General features: G+C 48.0%; 2 protein-coding genes across 2 annotated transcripts in view; one reads left to right on the top strand and one right to left on the bottom strand.

Moving 5' to 3' along the window:
* The window catches only part of IPO13 (importin 13), a 71,218-nt gene extending 59,559 nt beyond the window's left edge, over positions 1 to 11,659 (bottom strand). Inside the window, exons 1-3 of the mRNA XM_078605618.1 lie at positions 11,140 to 11,659; positions 5,535 to 5,747; positions 4,665 to 4,894 (exon numbers count right to left, since the gene is read on the bottom strand). Coding sequence (XP_078461744.1) covers positions 4,665 to 4,894; positions 5,535 to 5,747; positions 11,140 to 11,178 — 482 coding nt within the window. The 5' untranslated portion in view covers positions 11,179 to 11,659. The remainder of the gene's footprint in view (positions 1 to 4,664; positions 4,895 to 5,534; positions 5,748 to 11,139) is intronic.
* A 3,740-nt stretch (positions 11,660 to 15,399) lies between these two features.
* TMEM53 (transmembrane protein 53) lies at positions 15,400 to 20,696 on the top strand. Its single transcript, XM_078605617.1, has 4 exons — positions 15,400 to 15,476; positions 18,184 to 18,290; positions 18,642 to 19,013; positions 19,416 to 20,696. The coding sequence occupies exons 1-4, from the start codon at positions 15,437 to 15,439 to the stop codon at positions 19,851 to 19,853; spliced, it is 957 nt and encodes a 318-aa protein (XP_078461743.1). The 5' UTR covers positions 15,400 to 15,436; the 3' UTR covers positions 19,854 to 20,696.
* Positions 20,697 to 22,263: the final 1,567 nt, after the last annotated feature.

Below are 22,263 nucleotides of genomic sequence, written 5' to 3'. Positions count from 1 at the left end.
TTGCACGTGCCTTGTATCTCATCGCTCCATCTCCTTGGTGGTCGTAGTCTCGGGGACTGTGCGCTACTCTTTTAACATTTACAAACATGTATTCAGATGAATTTTCAAGGTGATGCGAATATTTTGGATATGCCTATATTTCACCTAAAATTACATTGATTGGGATTAAGAAGTTGGCATAATTTGTTACATTTAGGAGTATTGTTCACGAGACTGGAGTTAAAAATGCTGTGGTTGCAGCGACTTGTAATGCATGCAGCGGCAATAACCATTTTGCTCAAACAAACCATGCACAGCTCAAATAAATTAAGCTTTAACACAATTATTGTCGTCGGGTCCATACATTTTAATGTCTCGTGTACAGAAAACGCAACCTCACGATGCAAAAAGGTTAGGAGACGCTTGTAAATGAAAATTATATACTGGATCAATTTTTTATTATTATTCCAAATTAAAATTACGCATACGGGATTCTACGAAAAATAATTGGCAAATGTGTGTGTATTAGTGGGAGATTAGATGTCATTCAGCATATTGCATCGAGTCTGCAGTCTGCCCTTTACGAATGCTCCACCCTGAAAATGCACTGCTGATATCCATTATAATTACGATCTTAGCGGTCTCTCGGGACAAAGAACACAAACAGCTTGAGCTCACACAAAAAAAGAACTCATTGCACTGCATCTCGGTGTCCTTTCAATGAGCAAATTTCACATGGAATGTAACCAACTATTCCGTAGTAAATGAAAGAAGAAAAAAATATTTTTCACATGCTATGTAACGAGCCGTTTATTGTATGTACTGCGAGTGCAGCAATGAAATGGATTAATACATTAAGTTTGAAATTTGAGCTCACGATGCACGAACTGAATCCCGTGGGAACTGTCATTTTTCGATCGGTATACGTTTTACGCGACGGGTTCAGGCGATCCATGCAGCAACTAGACGCCTCTACATTCACCAACGTCACGTACGAATCTATTATCGAATCGAAGCGCACCCTTAAATCACGTCAATTCATTGAACCAAGCAGGGGCGATGGATAATCGTCACACCGCTAATATTTGTTACATGCAAATGAGTAAGATTTTATATACTGTACACATAAGGACTCGAGAATGGAATGCGTTTGCTGTGCATGTGGAAAATGTAAGTGACATGCGACTGCTTTATATTTAATGAAATAGGGGGAGGCGTGTCGAGTGCGAAGGGTGAAGAATCAATAACCGTGTAAGATTGGACGGTGCTGCAGGATGTTTAACAGTACTCCTAAGCCATTTTAAACAGTGTGTGGATTGCAAGAAAAATGCTCGGTTGGCCTTCTCCCGTTACCCTGTAAACAATGAATCACATCTGTAGTCAAGGAATAAACCCAGAGTGAAGAGCGGAGATTCCAATGTACGTATGTATGTTGAACTTCTTTCTGACCGTATGTAGCCAACAGTGCTAATCGGAGGTGTGGGCGGAGGGGGGATAACATACTAAGCACACACACAAAAGGTCCTATGCTATGGATAGTCCCTCTATATATCCGCGTACACATTCTAATTTGGTTGGCTCCGAGTATACATTTGAATAACGTGAGGCACAGACAGCTAAGTCACGCGGACGCGTTCGGTTGCAACAGAAGAATATAAATTGACCGGCCTATTCAAAATGAAGGGCCCATCCCACACTAAGCAGTCAACCGTTTCACACATAATGTGGGCCACTCAGAATGACATATGTAGCGAGCAGGATACTTTTTGTCATGCCTTTTCAAGACACTTCACCGCATGCAGCGTAAGCTCCGTGCAGTCCGCCAAGATCTACCTGTGCCCTCGTTATGCGCGCCGTGGGAAAGCGCTATTTCACGCATGCTCCGTCAAATGCAGTTATTTTGAGAAACGTCCCTAAGTTATCTGACCAGACTCTAGATAAATCGCGCATGAAATTGCTTTACCTTTCTACGGCTGTGCATATGTATAAGCAAAGTGTTCCATTTTATTCCACTGTAGCACAGGTATGCTTTTTTTTTATCGTAGACTTACATTCTGCAAACTTCACCTAAACTTTCATCAGTGGTATATTTATCTTCAGCAATTTTTTGTCATTTCCCCATATGAGCATCGTGGTGGCGAGATGTTAACTTCCTCGCCTGGGATACAGGAGGGCGCGAATTCGATCCCGACCCCGATTGCTGTATATTTGGAGTTTCAATGTTCTCCCCATGGTCGAGTGGATTTTTGTCCGGGCCCTCTGGTTTTTCCCTTCATAAAATGTAAATGTTGTCAGTTTGCTCTCCAACACACCGGTGTGCTGTACTAGTAGCGAATTGGCATGTTCTGCTTACGTGACAAACCTTACTAATTGGCTGTGTTGGCTGATGGCGGGTTTAACGACACATTTATATTTACGTGATCTAACCCAAACACCTCTTATGGTTAGTTATTTATATCCCGATCGTGCTGTCAATGTCAAGTTACAAGATGAATATCAATTTAGGACAACCCAGTTCAACCCCTCGTGTGACAGAACAACCCACGGAAGTGGACATCAGAGCTACTTTTGAACTACAATGCAAGATCTGAATGGGATTGAATCTAGATACAGAAAAAAATAATTGATTAATATCAATCAAGCTCATGATAACATGCATTGAGTTAAGGCGTTTAAGAATCAAGATTGGTATAGGTTGTAAGTAATGGGTTCATGCAATCTCTGCAGCCATGAGTGGTCGCTACGTTCACAACCAAACAACTTGAGCGTAGAATTGCGTTGACCAAATTGGTAAGGTGGTGAGTAAATCATTCCACCTCTCTTAACCTCATATTAATATTCAGCAGCGGTAGATATTCAATCACAAAAACGAAGAGGATTAATGCATAGTTTCAGGGTGGGTTTGGATGTGTCACAATTCTAAATTATATTCTTCACCAGCATATCAATTGAGTGCAGCATCCTTTAAACAAAAATGTGACGCCAGGTACGGCCAAATGGTATTAACATAACAGTGTCACACCTACTGGGAATTGCCAGAGTAGAAGCTAATATCACACTGGGCACCAGTGTTAAGCCTCACAATCCAAATTTTAAGACGTTTAATTTTCTTTCAACAAAGCCTTTAGAATTTGATACAATGGCACAACGCATTGTTTTAGAACAAAATACTTCTACAAAATTGGAACAGTTTACTTGAGGCTGACTAATACTCAGGTGACATAAGCATGTCATAGATTAAGTTTTAGGGGTTACCATATTGAATACAAATCATGTCACTTGAATATTATTCACACAAAAACCACACCAACTTGCTTCCATTGATAGACGTATTAGTGTGTCAACATACTTAGTCCCAATCCATTTTTTATACAAATGCAATAGGCAGTGCTTTCAGCTGTGTAGTTGTAAAACGGTGGCATTTAAGCCTTCAGTCAGCCTCTCCTCTTCGTTGCAAATATCGACAAGACTGCAAAGAGCCTTTCCCTGCATTAACCTGCGCATGGGCAGGATGCTCTCAGAAAGTACGGCAGGGCACAAAATCATTGTGGTGCAGTGGTAGCACATGTAGCAGCACATGTGGTAGCGCATGTGCCGCACAGCAAGAAAGGATTCGATTTCCACTTCGGGCATCTTTCTGCGTTGAGTTGGTGTGTTCTTTTCCTGTTCAGCATGGGTTCTCCCTCTAGATTCTCAAATTTCCTGACTGGTACTGGTTTTTGTGTTTAGTTTGTGGTCCTTCCCCCGCACCTCCGATTAGCACGGTTGGCTACGTACGGTGCGAAAGAAGTTCAACATAAATACATACAAATATCCCAATATTCTTCGTTCTTTCGGTAAAGTCACGTAGAAAGGAAATAAAATAATAAAAATATAAAACAATTAAATTCTCACGACGTTTGGACTGCAACACAAGCAATCATCATCAGGTGTGAAATCCACAGCAAGAAAATTAGAAACAAGTGGCGTTTTTTTCTTAACGTCAGCACCACGGACAGCGATTTGGCAGTTGGTCAGATGGACGGGTCCAAGAGGAGGGGGGGGGAGAAGAAAATGGAATGCGGTCTGAAAGTCGCCGTAAGCGTGAACACAATCAATTAAGACCCGAAATGGTTTATCAAATGCTTCCAATGATTGCCAAGCCAGAATCCATCTTCTCGGTTGAAATTGTCTCTGTTTGTATATGTGGATAGCCTCATGAACGAATCTCTCATGGTAGCCAGATGGCTTGCATGTACACAGAGCAACATTGCCCCCTTCAAGAATAAACCTGGCAGGATCCTCATTAAAAAGTGTTTTGAGATTCAGTGAGGCTTAGCTGGGTAAACAAGCATGATACAAATTTAAAACGTCTCTCCGCATGCAACGCTGTTCCACTCTGGCATGCTGTGCCATGATGTGCCTCCGAGGGTTGCCACCTCTGAGAAAGAAATAAATCGGAAAGTAAAATGAAGAGAAGAATACCTCAGCACCAGAAGTCGGGGAGAACTACATGTAAATGCAACGTCTCAAGTGGTGAATTATTATGCAAGTAACAAAACTCAGGATTGTTTACGCCCCGGGAAGACTTGGTGAATTTCCCAGGATGGCCACTTAAAGAAAGAGGACAATCCTGGGAAAAAAAGGACAGGCGGCGACTCAAGTGCCGTCACCGCGTCTCGCCACCACCGCGGTTGTGCCCCTACCTGTGCTGAGCGAGGCGACTCGTCTGCAACTCCTCGGGAAGCACGGTGAGCAGCTCGAGCAAGGCCGGGCCCGGGGGGAACGCCTGCGTCATGTCGCTCACCGCCGTGGGCCAAGCGTCGGGCAGGGTGTTGAGAGCAAGCGACGCGAGTGCCACGCACAGCCGCGTCAGCACCATCTTGGGCCCGTCGGCAAACTGAGCGATGCGCGCGCTCAACTGAGACTTGAGTGCCTGCGTAGGACAAAAAAAAAACTAATGAGCCGCCCCGTCTGGGGACACGATTGGACGCAAGACAATTAAAATTCTACGACGTTAGCATTGCAGAGTTAGCAAGGACTACCCCCGCATCCTGGAATATGAATTGCCACTAGAATTGCCAACAAATATTAGAATAGCTTTGGCTTTCATGGCCAGAAACATCTCGGTTGTCTGTAAAAACAGAGATTGAGGCCTGATATCTGTGAGCATATGAAGACCTTTTAGGATGGCTTCCTGCAGACCCCCTGATGGAAAGGATAATCATTGGGATCAATAACAGGCAGTTAGTTTCTCTTTCCTATTATAATTCCACCCCCTTTACAGCAGCTTTACCGCTTTGACCTTTTCCCCATCCCGCTTAAAACAATTTAATACTCTCCCACAAATAACACATTCCACCTGCAGGGAATATAAACCAGCAGAAAGCATTTATAACAATGATGCACATTTATCGGATCGTAGTTTTATACCAACACGAGATTGTGCTGTTCTCAACCTGAATGCTAATCGATACGTTTGCAGATTGCCCCGGCCAGACGCTTGAAGTTAAAGCCACGCCGAGCGAGACATTCAATCTCGGGAGGGAGGTGTTGCGTGCTGCGCCAGAACTTACCTCGTACTGCTCCGACGGGATGTCCGCCCAGTAGCGCGATATTTTGGTGTGCAGGGCGCTCGCTCCGAAGTACTGAATCTCCGGCGCCTTCTCAGACCCCAGGAGCACCCAGCTGAAGTGCCACGCGTCGGGCGACACCTGCGCCTGCATCAGCCACTTCTGCGCCGCGTTCTTGTGCTCGATCGCCGGGTCATAGTAGAGCTGGTGCAGCGCCTGCCCGAGGCCACCACGGCACAACCATAACAGTTGTTGGCACAAGCAATGCGGTACTGACCCGGTAAAGAGAGGTCAAATGCAATGCGCAACTCCTCGTCGGATACCGCTGCCCGCAAATGTAATGCTTATGCATGTACGTATACACATGTACAGGTACATGACTTTGTCAACCCACTGCTGGGTGAGGGCCTCTCCACGCCGTGCAGGTCATGGGGGTTATTCGACAATATTTCACAAGGCTGGTCAGTGTGGTTTAGCGGACATAGACATGGGAGCAGATTTTGCTGCACTGCCATTGATCGTCCACCATACAGCCCTGCACCCAATAGCCTATAACACCTGGCATGCATGGTGGTCACCCATAAAAACACTACCCAGGTTCAACGTTGCATGGCTTCCGAGATCTGAAGAGGCCAGGGTACATTCCAGGTGATTTGGCCAGACATTCTCAATGCGTATGTGCGTAGAGAGATTTCACAAGTGGAAGGGTGAGTGTGTGCAGTTTTACACCCGTATTATTTCTAACACAATGAGCCGTAAATCACCGGAATGCGTTCAGACCTCTGCTCCAGTTGGTGAATGTGATATATTAAATTAAATGGTCATGACAATGACAAAAAGCGTGAATTTTTACTGCGCAGCACGGTATGTAAATAGTAAAAATTTACCGCCCCTTGGGGTATTATGTTGAATGTAACCTGTCAATTGAACACATTATAGACATGATTTAATGATGCAACTGCTCTACACATGACTGTCCATCACTCAGGCTAAATTGCCATAAGCTACACCGTGTACCCGGAATGCCAAAATATTCTCGACAATTAAAACGGTGCAAGCTGTTTTTATCTCCCACAACGAATTCATCGCAGAAAACGCTGAACCCTTGAATGAACTATAAACTGAAATAAATTATTATTAAAATAACAATAACAATCAGCCATGATCAATATACTGCTGGATGAATGCCTCCCCTACACCGTCACCAATTCTCGTGGTCCTGCCAAACTACATATGTCCCACTACGACCTTTTTTGAGCACTTTTCAGATTATTTTGCATTTGTCAATGTCCATGTTTCTACTCCAGGTAATAATGGGTAATTTGCCAATCACTGTAAAACGTTTCTCCTCTTCAGGCAACCTGGTATGCTACATTTCATAATCAAGTTCAGTTTTTCAAAAGCATTACAACATTCTTCCGTGCTCCTCTTTATTTAAAAACATCTTATCCCAATCTGCCTTCAAAGATTATCCTATGTATAAATATTCTGGCCAGTTTTTCAGTTGAGTTCACCCAACGACTTTTTAAAATGAAACTTGCTGTGCATGAGATTATCTCCTTAAATATTAAATTTGCAAGAACAACGCTATGTTAAACTAAACATTATTACCAGTATTATATGCAGGAAAACCTCACTGATTCTCAATATGTTTTCAGGAGCCTTCAATGACCATTAACAAGTGTTTGGCATGAGCTGAGAAATAAGGACACCAGGAGAAAGCCCCCACGAGGGGGTGGCAGCATTAATTCTCCCACCCACCGTGCAGCTTAACTCCGATAACGCCTGGCAAGCCCTAGAGGTAACCATCCAAATAGAAGCCAGGCTCCAACCTGCTTAGCTTCCAAGACCTGATGACATTAGCCACATTCATGGTGATTTGGTCGTATGCAAAATCTCCCGTGGATATCTTAGTTGCTGCAAGTCACAAAACTGTCAGCTGGAACGTCCATGTTTCCTAGGGCAGCTGGACTGAGAGCAGCGGATGGATTGTTCGAACGTGCCTCAGAATGTTATTTTTACTGGAGTCCCAAACTCTGCCACAGAAGACATCGATGTGGCCAATCAATGTTGTTTGAACTGTCCACTCCCACATGAGCAAGCACACACACGTGTGTGTTTTTAAAAAGCCGTTGGACAAAATTCGCCGCACGTACCCGAGTGGAGAAGATGGATTATCACGCTTCCTTTCGAGAAAAAATAAACCGTGGTTCAATTTAAATTTACAAAGGGTCCCAGGATAATGCTGTTTGGTCAAATACACGGGGTACAAAGCGTGGCACCGTGATTAAAACAGAAAGGCGACGGTCAGATTACTATGGGCTGAGTGGGGAATGATTTCAAATTACCGTGCCTGTGTGCATGCATTTGTTAGCAGACTGCGCTACAAACCCCATGAGCGGAGTTCAATTCCTGGCCATACATAACCTCAGCGGCAAGCAGTGGCATAGCTATCGAGTGTTGTACAGGCAGAGCAATTGTACCAGGCCCATGGGGCCAGAGGAGCTCATGCGCCAGGCTACGAAGCGGGGGGGGGGACAGAGAGTCCCATTTCATTCCTTGCACCAAGGCCCATGCCAACCACGCAATGGCATTGATGGAAAATGGTATCTGAACCTAACTTGGGCCTCCCCTCTAGGTCAACGCAGCCTTAAATTAGTACTTGGTGCAGTGTGCAAACAGCACCGCACTGTGGAGGCAAAGGCAGCCAGGTACTGTAGTATGCGGGCACACTACTCATGCTGTAGGCTGGACTTAAGAGGTGTTCACTAACATACATCTCGATTTCAAGCTTTCGTGCCTGCAGGGATTCATATTCTTGGTCATTAGGACGCTGTCTTTCCGACAGCTCTGTTCTTCACCCGAGGACGGTTGCTTGCGTTGTGGCCGAAACATCGTGAGAATTTTATTGTTTTATTTTTATTATTGTATTATTTCCCTTCAACGTGACTTTACCGAAAGAACCAAGAATATAACATGAATCTAACAAGGAGACAAGTGTATGTGTGTGGAGCTTTATGAAAATTAAGCAGACACGTGGACGAGGAGGGAGTATATGCAGATAGGAGAATGACTATCAGGAAGACAGATGAGGGCGTAAGATAGGTACGAAGTGTTAGGCAGGCAGACAGGTTAACAAGAGGCATCTAGATCGGTACCTAGCGTAAGACAGGCGCACACACGTTGAGAGCAAGGCGGTCAGACACAGGGGCAGTGGCTGTGCAGAGTGGGGTGTATGGAGACTTGAAAAGATGCGAGGATTGACGTTCAGAATAGAACGAATAGAGAATGGCGAGGGCTGGATGGTGGTTGTCAATGGGGATATGATGAGGGTTGGGACAAGGGCTGAGAGTTAGGAAAGAATGGATGGTGGTGGTTTACTGGAGAGCTGAAGGGGAAGATCCACGGAGGCCAGCAGCAACAACGTTCGCGATGGATGTTAAATAAGGAAGAAGGAGGGGTCGGGGTGTGGGGAGGCTGCATCTTAATAGTGATGCAGAGAGGTGTGGGGGGGGTCATCAGGGATGGAATGGCAGATGGTGCTTGAAGAGGAATTGAGATGAAGGAGGAGGGGATACAGGGAGTGCCGTAGCGAGCGATGTATGGAAGTGTGGAGGAACGCTGGGAGGTGTCGTAGGGAGTGGAGGGATGGGTGGATGCCGGGAAAGCTGTCGGGAGGACAGGAGGACTCGGAAATAATCGTTCGTGTAAGAGGAATTATATTTTTGGTTCTTTCGGTAAAGTCACGTAGAAGGGAAATAATAAAATAAATAAAATAAAACATAATAAAATACAATTCTCACGACGTTTCGGCCACAACGCAAGCAGCCGTCCTCAAGAGGAATTAATTGACAGAGGGATGATCAGGAGGGATGGAACCGGGAATGGTGAATGGAGAGAGCGCTGGAGACGATGAAAGGACGCAGTAGACATGCGTACTTGGGAGTAGGGATGAAGCTAAAGAAGGCATCACTGAAGAATCGAAAGTCTGGGAGGGGAAGGATGGATGCAGGGATGGAGAGGGTGGTGCTGGGAGAGACGGAGGAGAGGAGTGGATATCAGAGACGGAGGGAGTGTAGCGAGAGAGATGATGGAGGCAATAAAGGTTACAGAGGGGTGAAGGCAACGCTGTAGTGAGCGATGGTCGAATGTTTGCATGCCACGGGAGACGCAGAGTTTGGCGAGACAGGCACGGAGTGATGGAGTGATAATTGGGTGTCAGAGAGAGAGGCAAGATATGGCGATTGATGCTGGCGAGTGCTATAAAGAGGGGGGTGTTTAGGTGGTACAGAGGGATGTAGGGAGTGAGATGAGATGGAAGTAATTGAGGTTATTGGAGGCTTTGCTGGAAGAGAGATGGGGATAGCGGTGTGGGTGGGGATAGCGGCTGGGAGAGAGGGATGGAGGCTGGGGGGGATGGAGGCTGGGGGGGATGGAGGCTGGGGAGGGATGGAGGCTGGGGGAGGGATGGAGGCTGGGGACGGATGGAGGCTGGGGGGGATGGAGGCTGGGGGAGGGATGGAGGCTGGGGGGGATGGAGGCTGGGGAGGGATGGAGGCTGGGGAGGGATGGAGGCTGGGGAGGGATGGAGGCTGGGGAGGGATGGAGGCTGGGGGGGATGGAGGCTGGGGAGGGATGGAGGCTGGGGAGGGATGGAGGCTGGGGGGGATGGAGGCTGGGGAGGGATGGAGGCTGGGGGAGGGATGGAGGCTGGGGGGGATGGAGGCTGGGAGGGATGGAGGCTGGGGGAGGGATGGAGGCTGGGGAGGGATGGAGGCTGGGGAGGGATGGAGGCTGGGGGGGATGGAGGCTGGGGAGGGATGGAGGCTGGGGACGGATGGAGGCTGGGGGGGATGGAGGCTGGGGGAGGGATGGAGGCTGGGGACGGATGGAGGCTGGGGAGGGATGGAGGCTGGGGAGGGATGGAGGCTGGGGAGGGATGGAGGCTGGGGGAGGGATGGAGGCTGGGGACGGATGGAGGCTGGGGGGGATGGAGGCTGGGGGAGGGATGGAGGCCGGGGGAGGGATGGAGGCCGGGGGAGGGATGGAGGCTGGGGAGGGATGGAGGCTGGGGAGGGATGGAGGCTGGGGGGGATGGAGGCTGGGGAGGGATGGAGGCTGGGGGAGGGATGGAGGCTGGGAGGGATGGAGGCTGGGGGAGGGATGGAGGCTGGGGAGGGATGGAGGCTGGGGAGGGATGGAGGCTGGGGGGGATGGAGGCTGGGGAGGGATGGAGGCTGGGGACGGATGGAGGCTGGGGGAGGGATGGAGGCTGGGGACGGATGGAGGCTGGGGAGGGATGGAGGCTGGAGAGGGATGGAGGCTGGGGAGGGATGGAGGCTGGGGGGGATGGAGGCTGGAGAGGGATGGAGGCTGGGGAGGGATGGAGGCTGGGGAGGGATGGAGGCTGGAGAGGGATGGAGGCTGGGGAGGGATGGAGGCTGGGGGGGATGGAGGCTGGGGGGGGGTGGAGGCCGGAGAGGGATGGAGGCTGGGGGGGGATGGAGGCTGGGGGAGGGATGGAGGCTGGAGAGGGATGGAGGCTGGGGGGGATGGAGGCCGGAGAGGGGTGGAGGCTGGGGAGCTGTAGAGGCCGCGGCGTCCCAACCTTCTCCACGGTGTCCGCTGTGAACACCTCCGCGTCCATGGCCCGGGCAGGAGGTGGAGCAGCCGCCGCCGCAGCCGCCTTGGCCGCTTCTACGATGTCAGCGACAGCCGCTGTAGCTCGCTTACCTCAACGACACTGCTAACCCACGAGCAGCAGCAGCAACAACATACACTCCCCCCCAACACACAAAAATCTATCTACGCTAACAATGACGAAGGCCGCCGTGACTTGGGCAGGCGGAGCGAGAGAGACCGTGGCGACCCCTCTGCGCGCTGCATCACACGGCCCGGCGCCTTAGGCCGAAGCCGCGAGATTCTCGCCTCTCCGCTCGCTCTCTGACGCCTCTAGACCTCTGGCTACTATTAAAAACACAACAATAAACAATCTGTCGCTGGGCTCAGCGGAGGCGTCGGCAGCTGCGTGTGGCGGTGGTGGCTGCTGCTTCTGCTGCTTGACAGCCCCGGTCCTCAGAGCCGGGTCCCGCAGAGCGACGCCGGGAACCGGGAACCGGCAGGAACCGGGTCCCACTGCAACTGCATGCGGGGTGGTTGGTGGTGGTTGGTGGTTGCTGGCGTGCGGTTTTCGATTAACGTATTCAGGATATCGATTATTCTACCGATTATCAGTTCGATTTCTCTACCAATTGAGGTTACACAGCGGGGGCTATCCGCCTTTCATGTAATAGATTATTCTACCGATTATCTGTTCGATTTCTCTATCAATTGAAGTCACACAGCGGGGGCTTTCCGCCTTTCATGTAATCGATTATTCTACCGATTATCGGTTCAATTTCTCTACCAATTGAAGGACACAGCAGGGGCTATCCGCCTTTCATGCAATCGATTATTCTACCGATTATTATATTTCTGGACCTAGATGGAATAACACCACAGCTGGGACATCTGATTATTCGACTGATAGATTACTATTTTCATATTCTTAGGTTCTTTCGGTAAAGTCACGTAGGTAAAAAAGTAAAATTAATAAAAGTAAAAGAAAATAAAAATCACCTCCGAAACGTCGTGATTTTTATTTTATTTTTATTCTACTTTTATTAATTTTACTTTTTTACCCACGTGACTTTACCGAAAGAACATAAGAATATGAATACTTGCAGTCACGAAAGCTTCAAATCTAGAACTGACAGATTACTCTACAGATTATCGGTTAAATTTATCTACCAATTGAAGATCACAGCTGGGGTACCCGACTTTCAATTAATCGATGACTATACCGATTACGGGTTCGGTCCGATTACCCATGTGCGTCGAAGGAAGAGGTTGTCAAAAAATTAAGTTGCGATTAAATAATACTCTGACATGCTGAGATGGGTTTTCGTTGTCCCCTGTAGTTGATGCAGCGCCTCTAGTGGCGGCAGGGGTCATTGCATAGTAACAATACTCGTGTGCAGCACTGTCAATTTACTCTTGAAGTCAGGAGCTTGTATTGACCATACCTCCCCACGCTGGTCACTGCGGCTGTTTAAAGGAGGGATCACCGGAACTGATGCGCATATAACTCGCCACTTAATGTAAGCCGTGTCCAGGAATCGAACTCGGGAAGCCCCGGGTTCATAACACGAATCTGAAATGATCGATTTTACACGCGCACGGATGCCTGTAACGTCAGCACTGGAAATCGATTAATCGATGCACGCCTTGTATGTATACGTATACCCATGCGTAGAATCGTAGGGTTGTCAAGCAATTCCCATGACGCACTCATCCGGCGGTGGATTGACAAAGGAGCCGTAGGTTATTTTCATTATTATTCACACAAACACGCTATGCATAAATTAGTGTAATAACCGGTGACAGTCAATTCGCACGAACGAGCAAGATAAAGCAGGGGCAGCCAATCGCATAAATAAAACAGCCGAATTGATCTCCGCTCGTCATTTCAATCATCACCCAAACTACGGAGCACACAGTAAACCCACTCGGTCTGCGCTCCTCCAACGGAGCAATGGGAAAACTGCACGGGCCCTCTCTCTCTGCCGAAGATCCGTCGTTTCGTGAGCAATTAGCTCCTGGACGTATTCGCTGTCACATACGCTAGGATGGAATATAATCTTAAAGCATTGCGATTAAAGAGATTTAAAAAAAATTATATCTCAAGGTGATTTATGCACGGGGCAGATTCCATGCTTCAGCTCTGGCAGTGAAAAGCAAATACATCTCCACTGTTTGATAAGACGCACGTTCCCCCCCCCCCCCCCCGCTGTATATGAAAGCTAACGTTAGTTGGGTGCGTCTTATAATCCGGTCGCTGTGTGTGTGTGAGACCATATATGTACAGTATAACTTTACTGACACCGGGCACAAGTTCGGGGCCGCGTCTTATTTTCACAAGCGCCCTCTCATCCGGGGAACACGGCTCTATGTATAAACCGTACAAACTACAATTTAGTATTGATTTGAAGCTTTCGTGACTGCAGGAATCCATAGGTTTTTGGGGTTAGATCGCGGAAATATTAATGTGTCGTTAAACCCATCACCGCCCGACACAGCCAATTAAACAGATAAATATAACGTGCCAATTCGTTACTAGTACATCACACCGGTGTGTTGGAGAGCAAATCCGCAACATTTACAATCTGAGTACGACGTTACAATTTATGTAATGCAAAGCCAATGGACCAAAACTATATTTAGTTTTTAAGTGGAGGGATAGATCAGTGCAGGCGTATTGTCTAATTAATTTTGCTACGAATATTCTCCACGACGACGCGAACAATTATTTGGATTTAGCCAACGGGATCATTCCTGGTCAAATCTGGGCCGAGACTGCTGCCCATGATTTCAGTTCGAAACGTCAGGTCCTGGGCCTCCCCCTAGGTCGACTCAGCCTCAGATGGGTACCTGGTGCGGTGTGTAAACCTTCGCCAATGGGGAGACAAATGCGGTCGGGCCGTGGTGCTGGCCACCCACCCCCTCGTGTACCGTGCCGGCCTTCATAGGTGATCGCTAACAGCACTTGCCCCATCAGTCTGTGCAGGCTATACGGGTGATCTTTATCTTTGGGGTACCTCCTGGTCAACGATGAACGGTGAATTAGCGCCCTCTGTCTGTCAATATGAGCACCTGATTATGTTACTTACAAAATGATTACGCAGGTGGGTTCATTTTCTAGTACCCCACTAATATGGAGAAATGGGAGTACTGCACTTTAGAGGAAACGTTTAATTACAAAGCTCCTGCGTGTCCCCAACATATTATCTCAATTCACGTGTAACATATTTTAGCCATTGCGTGGGGAGGCCGTCATACAGTTGATTCACAATAGGGCTGTACATGTACTCTGACAGGTGAAAGATACATCTTTTGTATGTTTTGTATAACTTTAGTATAGATACATGTTAATTTTGATTATTTTTTTTCTGACTTTATCTGAACGAAAAGACACAAATTCGTCCGTTTTCTCAATGAAAATAGGTACATTTTAATATCATTGTTCTGGTCACAAAAGCAAAGTTTGTGGGGAATAATACTTTTTTAGGCATAAGCAATTACAAAATAACACTTACTACCCAGGAACAAAAATGGTGTTACATAGTGTAATCAGTCATAGAGGGGAAGGTCTTGAGCCTAGACTTCAAACAGCGCCGTTTACAACTTAAGACATAAATGTTCGCTGGCAATGATTATTAATTGTTGTTTGACTTGCATCCCACTGGGATATTTGCACAGGGTTGGTGTACGGTGATTTTTCTGCAATATTTTGCTGTCTTTTCTTGGATTTTCTGTTTGCACATAGTCACTTTAAGATGTTTTCTTGTTCATGTTTTTGTTTTTTGTTTGTTGCGGTTGCACCCAATTCAAGAGCTGAATGGCTCACATGGCTATACCTAATGAATGAACTTTGATTCATTTTTCCGGTTAGCCCACAAGGCCGTACATGTACGCACTCGACGACGACAGCCCCAGCGATACGACCGCCGCATTACAGCTACAAGGGAAGAAGCCCCTCTCCACTCTGGGCTCACAACCCCACAACACCAACTCACGCCACCCCGCGTGTCTTCAACCTCGGCACGTGTTCGCGAACCCTAAGAAACCTCAACGGCCCGCCCCCCCAGCCTCGCTCTGATTGGCCAAGAGCCGCCATTGTATTCCCCAGTCTGCATGGGAATGAGAAGGGGGCGTGGCGTCACTGATCCTCTCACGCGATTGGCTCGCGGCGCCTCGGCCGAGAGTGGCCCGCTGGGCCCTCCCGCCTTATGCGCGTTGGGAATTGCAGAGCGAGGAGTGCGGGCGTCATGGCAAGCGAGGAGGAGGTGGCGGGCACAGGGCAGGATATGGATTATAACATCACCTTCCCAGAGCCGCTTTCGTCGGGTAAACCTCCTCCCACACCCCCCGCCACAGCTTCGGATTGTCACAGGGAACCGCGGTGGGTGGCAGCTTTCATCCAGCAGTGGATTGAATGTTGCTTGACGATGAGGCCCGGTGTCGTGGCAACGTGCGATCACTCGCTGTTGACTCCCCACAGTGGTACTCATTTTATCGACCCCTCCCCCACCCTGTGTGATGATGGTGATGGTGAATGTTTGGTTTGAGAGGTTCTGGTTGAGCGACGCGGCGCGTGAAACGAAGCGGGTTCGTTCCGCCACCGCCGTCGTCGCGACGACTAAAGGAGGAACAAGCGACGCGATTAATCGACCCCATACACGTTTTGGTTAAAGGCACGCGCCTGGAGGCGATGCCGTCTTGTTCCCACTGTTTGTGGCCAATGCGACTGGTCAGTTGGAGGCAGTCGCACGTCCAACAACAACAACGGAGGGCTGAGGAGCGAGGCTCACAACAACGAGCGGCGCGCCGGGCGGATACAATTCAGCAAGTTTGGCACAGTAGTTAGGGGGGCACGGCTCTTCCACTTGGCAATCATCTCAGTGGGTCAACCCCATGGCACCTGCTGGGTCTGCCCCGTGACCTCTTGTCAGCGAGCCTTCGACACTTCACGTGACCTCAAAAGTGCACCTCGGCGGCGAATGGCGGGCATTGCTCATTGAATGAAACGAACCACTAGAGGCCGCTACAATAACGAGTTTAAAAAAAAACATTACCAATCACCAACACACTGTGACAATGGCAAGGAAGGCAATTCGTTGCACGCAAAAATGGCAACGCCGAACCATGAGATTTGATTACATGGACAGCCCCAGAATTGAAGCCGAAGCTGCCTCGGGGCAGAACGCCGCCGTGATGATGGTGGGTCATGGGGCAGCGGTAATCCGAGATGTCTGAAAGTGATGAAAGTGATGGCGTGGGCTTTCCAGGGGACATCCAATTTTGTTGCCTGCCATGTCAAAACATGAGGACATTTACATTCAGGACCCTCACGTCCAGCAGTGCATCACCATGTGTCGAAAGACCAGGGAGATGGCTTTATAGAATTAATTCTGAACTCAGGTCACCATGCTTTTTTATCCACACCCTTTGTCTCATATAGCGTTGTATCACATGTCAATTATATATAACACTGTAACTAATTTATTTTTTGTTCCTGGGTAATAAGTGTTATTTTCTAATTGCTTATGCATCAAAAGTACAGAAAATGGCTATTATTCCCCAGGACAGTGATATTTTTAAATGTACCTATTTTCAATGAGAAAACGTGCGCATTTGTGTCTTTCCTTCACGTAAAGTCCTGGTCACAAAAGTAAAGTTTGAGGGGAATAATAGCTATTTACTATACGTTTGAGGCATAAGCAATTAGAAAATAACACTTATTACCCAGGAACAAAAATCATGTTACATAGTGTTATAATTGTTTAATCCTTACAACAGGGATAAGCCAAATTTAGTGGGGGGTTTTACACGTGTGTGTGCAGTGTTTAGTAACCAAGCCGTGATCATAAACTCACTTGCCCTCGACACCCTGGTTTAATCACAGCAAAGATTCGTGTCTGTATCTTGGATCTCGGCAGTGCCGGCGGGGTAATCTGAACCTCCTGGGTTTCGTAGATAAAGGGTCAGCGATTTAAAAGCGTGTGATCCTTCTCAGAAATCCGCAAGCAATTCGTTTTAAAAAAAGGTGAATGCAGTCGAAGGCAAATTGTAGTGCACATTTGCACAGCCCCCGAGAGTCAGCCTTTGCTTCCATTCAATTATGTCTCAACGAACACTGCAAACAACCACTTGTTGCAGTCTGTTTGCCTTCATTAGGTCTTTTGTCAGACACTCCTGGTAGGCAAGCCAAACTGGAGAGCTGGGGCCAAACAATGCCTCAACACTGTGCAAGCTGTGCACTGTGAGCTGTCAGAATATTTGCTTGACCCGGTTGTGTATGTGGCAAGTGCTCGTGGCAGGAGGTGAAGGCATCTGTCGTGTGGTCGAGATGTTAAATGCCACGGGGGACATTCGCTTGTGCCCGGGAAGTATTATTCGACGATTCACCGATTCACTCGGCATGTGGTGTAGTTTTGAAATGTTTCCAATATATGGGACTTTGGAGCTTGTCAAGTGACCTAGAGGTCAGAGCAGTGAGCCAACACCGCTTGTTTTAATCTGGGTTTCAGCCAGCTATGATTAGTGAGTCGATGGTCTCACTATGATGATAATGACTGCAAAAAAAATATCACGTTGCATTTGGGATTTTACTTAATTCGCCAAAAATACAGTTCTGAGAATTAAAAAAAAAATTGGTTTGACTGCCATCCAATAAATATTTCTTGATACAGGGCAGCGCCCCCTAGTGTGCATCGGATGTCACTTGACGGGATATCAGAAGTGGCTGTGTGATATATCTTTCTGCGGGCTATCCTTTAACGTGGGGTTGATTAACTGCACTGTGATGGTACAGAGCAGACATTTTGTTTCACGCCAAGATGCCAAAAACACATTTGTAATAAAGTTGTGGGAAAATACGACATAACAAGTATCTGGAAATATAATTCCTGCTTCAATCTGGTTTGCAAGTCATTTTTTTTACAACTTAATGTTTTTTAACTGGGAATATATCTCATTTGGATGAAAGGTAATTTTCTAAAGTAGTCCATCTCGTGGTTTAATGTCTTTTGGCCTTGACATTGGTCTCACACAGCGGGATGGTCTACGGGGCCCAGTGAAGAGCCGGTGGTGTTCCTGCTCGGCTGGGCCGGCTGCCGGGACAAGCACTTGGCCAAGTACAGCAGCATTTACCAGCAGCAGGTCTGTCCAGAGTGGCTGGGCACCATCACAGAGCCCAGCAGATTCCTGGCCAGGCCCTCTGAACGCATACACAAGCCAGACGGTGAAAGTGATCACAACAACTTTAAGTGTAACTATGAACCATCGATACAAATGAATTATTATCTTTATACTCATACATCCAGGTGGGAGTGGTGACTTATGTAATGAACAAAACCACACACATGACGAAGACAATGAAAAACCACTGCAGTACAAATTGGACAATTCATGTGATCACCATGCCCGGGGGGTGGTGGTGGGGGGGGGGTAATTTAACTGTTGCATCATTAAGTGATTAATGCCGACGATGCTTTTCATGCGGCATGCCAGGGCTGCATCACGGTCCGCTACACGGCAGCGCTGCGCGACGTGTTCCTGAGCGACCCGCTGGGTGGCGAGCGCCTGCGTGTGGTGGCGTGCCAGCTGCTGGAGCTGCTGGCCGACTACGGCGTGGAGGGGCAGCCCGTGCTCATACACGTGTTCAGCAACGGCGGCGCGATGCTCTACCGCCGACTAGCTCAGGAGATAGTGGCGCGGGGCCACACGGTGCAAGTGGTGGGCGCCGTCTTCGATAGCGCGCCCAGCGATCGCCACGTGAGGGGCCTCACGCGTGCGCTCAACGCCATTCTCAAGACGAGGACCAACACGGCGATGCGCCTCCTCGCGCTGCTCCTCTACACGATCGTTGTGCTCTTCCTGAAGGTGCCGATGGGAGAGGCAGGGCATCACAGACGTGCGCCGGTGTCCTCGAAATATGGGGCTCGTTTAGCGGTGGGGTGCTCCTGTATACTTAAAATATGAAAGCAATATAAAATAAAAGGTAACATAACATTACTTAAAGTATGAAAAAAAATCACAAGCCAATACTTGAATGCGCAATTCGTATATCCACACGTTGCCAGGACACACATTAACCTTGCACTGGGAGTACAATCACGGACATGCGTATTTGAAGAACGATTGCTACCAAATATAGGAAAGCACAAGATACAAATGCTATTAGTGAAAGAATTGCATACAGAACGATCATACTTATATTTATTAATTGCAAGGCGTTTTGTCATTTCGTAACGTCGCTCCGGTCCCGTCACTCTTAACTCGCAGTTCTTCGCCATCCCGCTGGGACTCGTCAAGTCGACCTACAAGGTGCTGACGCGTGGCCGCTGGCGCTGGCCGGAGCTCTACTTGTACTCGCAGGCCGACAGCATCGTGCCGTGGCGCGACGTGTGCCGAATCGCCGAGGAGCGGCGCACCACGGGCGTGCGTGTGCGCTGCCACGATTTCGTAACGTCCAAGCACGTGTCGCACTTCCGCGCGTTCCCCGAGGAGTACACCGCTCGCTGCGTGGCGTTCTTGCGTGAGTGTCTGCCGGGCGACATGGTGGAGGAAGAGGATGAGGAGGAAGCGAGCGAAGCTTCGACGAAGGCCGAGGACTCGGACGGACGTGGGGAAGAGGCTGCTGATCCCATCGACGAGGGTGGTGCCAGGCAGAGGAAAGGGGCCGTTTGGCTCGCAAAGGAGGAAAGGCCTTCGTTCTCCTAGCCCATTGGGATGGAGAATGTGGTGTAGAAGCTTGTGTCGGCGTTTTTCTCTGAGTGTTGAGATCGTTTCCTGAAAAACGGTTAAATATTCATGCATATCGGGTAGCTGGGCTGTAAACACTCATCACAGCAAATTGTGGCAAGGCAGCATTTTATTTGATGACATTTACACGAGAACAAGGAGATCGTAGACATCTGTCAGAATGTATCTGTAATCGCAGCAGGCTTAAGTAGGCAACAATGACTCCCTGCCGACGCCTTGCCTCATTGTTGGCTACTGAAATCATCTGCAATTGTAGATAAATTGTCGACCGATGGGTGATTGCACTGTTTTTGCTTATTTAATAAAATGCTGGCATGCCCCAATGTGTTCTGATGAGTATTAAATTATTGATTTTAATAAAAGTTATAATTTTACATAAATCCTAAAACTTGATTGGGTACTGTCAAACTAACAGTTGTGTTTTAAACTGTTTGCTGCGTAATTGCATTTTTTTTTATAATAGGTTAGATTTTTAATAACTGGTAACACTTTGCAAATGTGGATCTATTCGTGTGTAACAATAATTGCTGTGCAATGATGTGTTATTGATGTCTGATGTGTGATTTTGCTTGCTTTTGATGTAAATTTTACAAATTTTGCAACGTTTTGACAAACAAATCTTGAGTTCGATTTTAAAATTCAGCTCTAAAAATAACTGTGAGATGTGGACAAATACATTGGCCCAGGAAAATTGCTTTATCTTTCCTGACCCCATCACAGCTGTCATGCCTTCACGGTGACCATGCTTTTCATTGCGGATTTTCTGTATATATGGTACTCCAATAAAAAAATAAATTATAATGCATAGCAAACACCGTACGTAATTTCTAAAATGTATTTTTTTTTAACTAAAGGCGTTTGTAACGGAATATCTTGTGTCAATGTTAAGCCATGAACACGGTTCCGTGTGGCCACATTGCAGTAAAATGTTGTACACCAAGCTTTGCCAGCAGGCGGCACGGCAGAGCAGCTAATGTGTGCACGGTGCATCAACGCAGTTTTTTAAAATTCCTATTCGGGGCAAAGCGCCATTTATTAGAGTTCACAAAGGCGCCACTGGCCACACGCGAGCCACTGTGGCGGAATGGGTTATCGACCGCTGTGTTGACCCATTTTTTGATGGAGAGCGCGCGTAGTCACCGACTTTGCCACTCACGTGTCCAATCGGACCGAGTAAACGAGAGGGAGGGAATGGGCGTGCGTGGCTTTGTGGGACACGGAGCAAGGACGTGGGAACATGGGGGGTTGGGGGACAAGGGGCTTTGGGGGACATGGGAATGTTGGGGCCATAAGAGACATGGGCACATGCGGGCACATGCCGTGAAGATGCGAAACTATGGGCGTGGATATTTGGGGACACGGGACCAAGAAAATGGGGGACACGGGGATGTAGCATCACAGGTACACAGACAGGGATGTAGGACTTTTGAAAATAGGACAATGAAAACATCAGACATGGCAATACAGATGGGGGGTGGGGGGGAACCTGTCAGCACCTGCATTGCCTTGCCACCCACAAGTGTATTGATGTTACCGAGCACGATACACTGCACTAGACAATGAGTGCACGTGTACCGACTTATTCAGTTCGCTGGGTGCGCTGATTCTCCCCTGTGCACGTGCGAATCCTGTCCAAAGCTGTTCATCTCGCAGGAGCCGCGTGCACACGGCTTTCTGAACCGGGGTGCAACTCGGCCACCGGGAAACTGAGCATTTGCTGAAATAGATGTAGTTTTTGTACACCACATCATTGCCTTAAGACAGCAATAATATATAGTAGGGTAATGATTTTGCGTAATGGCTCTTCTTCAGAGTATCGAGTGAAGGCAGAGAGATCGACTTGACCGACGTTTGGAGAGGAGGAATTTGCAGGCAAAAAGAAAGAGACCAGAAATACGACACACGAGCCTTGAGGTCTCTACCCACGAAATCTTTGCGGATTTGTTGTTTTTCTTCTTATGCGGCGTGAGCAACATATGTGTGGTGAGTTCTTTATGCATGCGTGTGCATCACTGCCAAAGCATACCATTGACATTTGATTTGATTTGCTGATTAAAGCTGGTCATGGAGTTGGGCCATTACACGCATGGCCCAACAAAAAGACAATTAAACCCGATTGTAAAAAACTCGACTGTGCCACCCTTGGTCTTGTGACCTGTGGAGCAACAGGTTGGGTGGCGTTGCTCCGGTTCACTGCTCGACGTTTTCCGAACCAGGCCTTCTTTGGTCTTGCTCTGTTTCTTTCATGCGGCGATCGCTCCCCTGAATGAAGTTCCGTTTCCTGGAGGCTGCTCCCGCTGCTGCTGCTGATGATGATGACACGGCCATACCATTGCAGTTTCCTCTTGTTGGCGGTGTTAGGGAAGAC

This window comes from Lampetra planeri, chromosome 24 (assembly GCF_965212315.1).
Source record: "Lampetra planeri chromosome 24, kcLamPlan1.2.h2, whole genome shotgun sequence".
Taxonomy (NCBI): Eukaryota; Metazoa; Chordata; class Hyperoartia; order Petromyzontiformes; family Petromyzontidae; genus Lampetra; species Lampetra planeri.
Note: the sequence above shows the minus strand (reverse complement) of the source record. Positions and strands in the feature narration are given on the sequence as shown.

Coding starts and splice junctions, on each gene's coding strand:
- TMEM53 (XM_078605617.1), top strand. CDS start 15,437: ATGGATTATAACATCACCTTCCCAGAGCCGCTTTCGTCGG. Junction 15,477..18,183: donor CCCAGAGCCGCTTTCGTCGG/GTAAACCTCCTC, acceptor GGTCTCACACAG/CGGGATGGTCTACGGGGCCC. Junction 19,014..19,415: donor TCGTTGTGCTCTTCCTGAAG/GTGCCGATGGGA, acceptor CTTAACTCGCAG/TTCTTCGCCATCCCGCTGGG.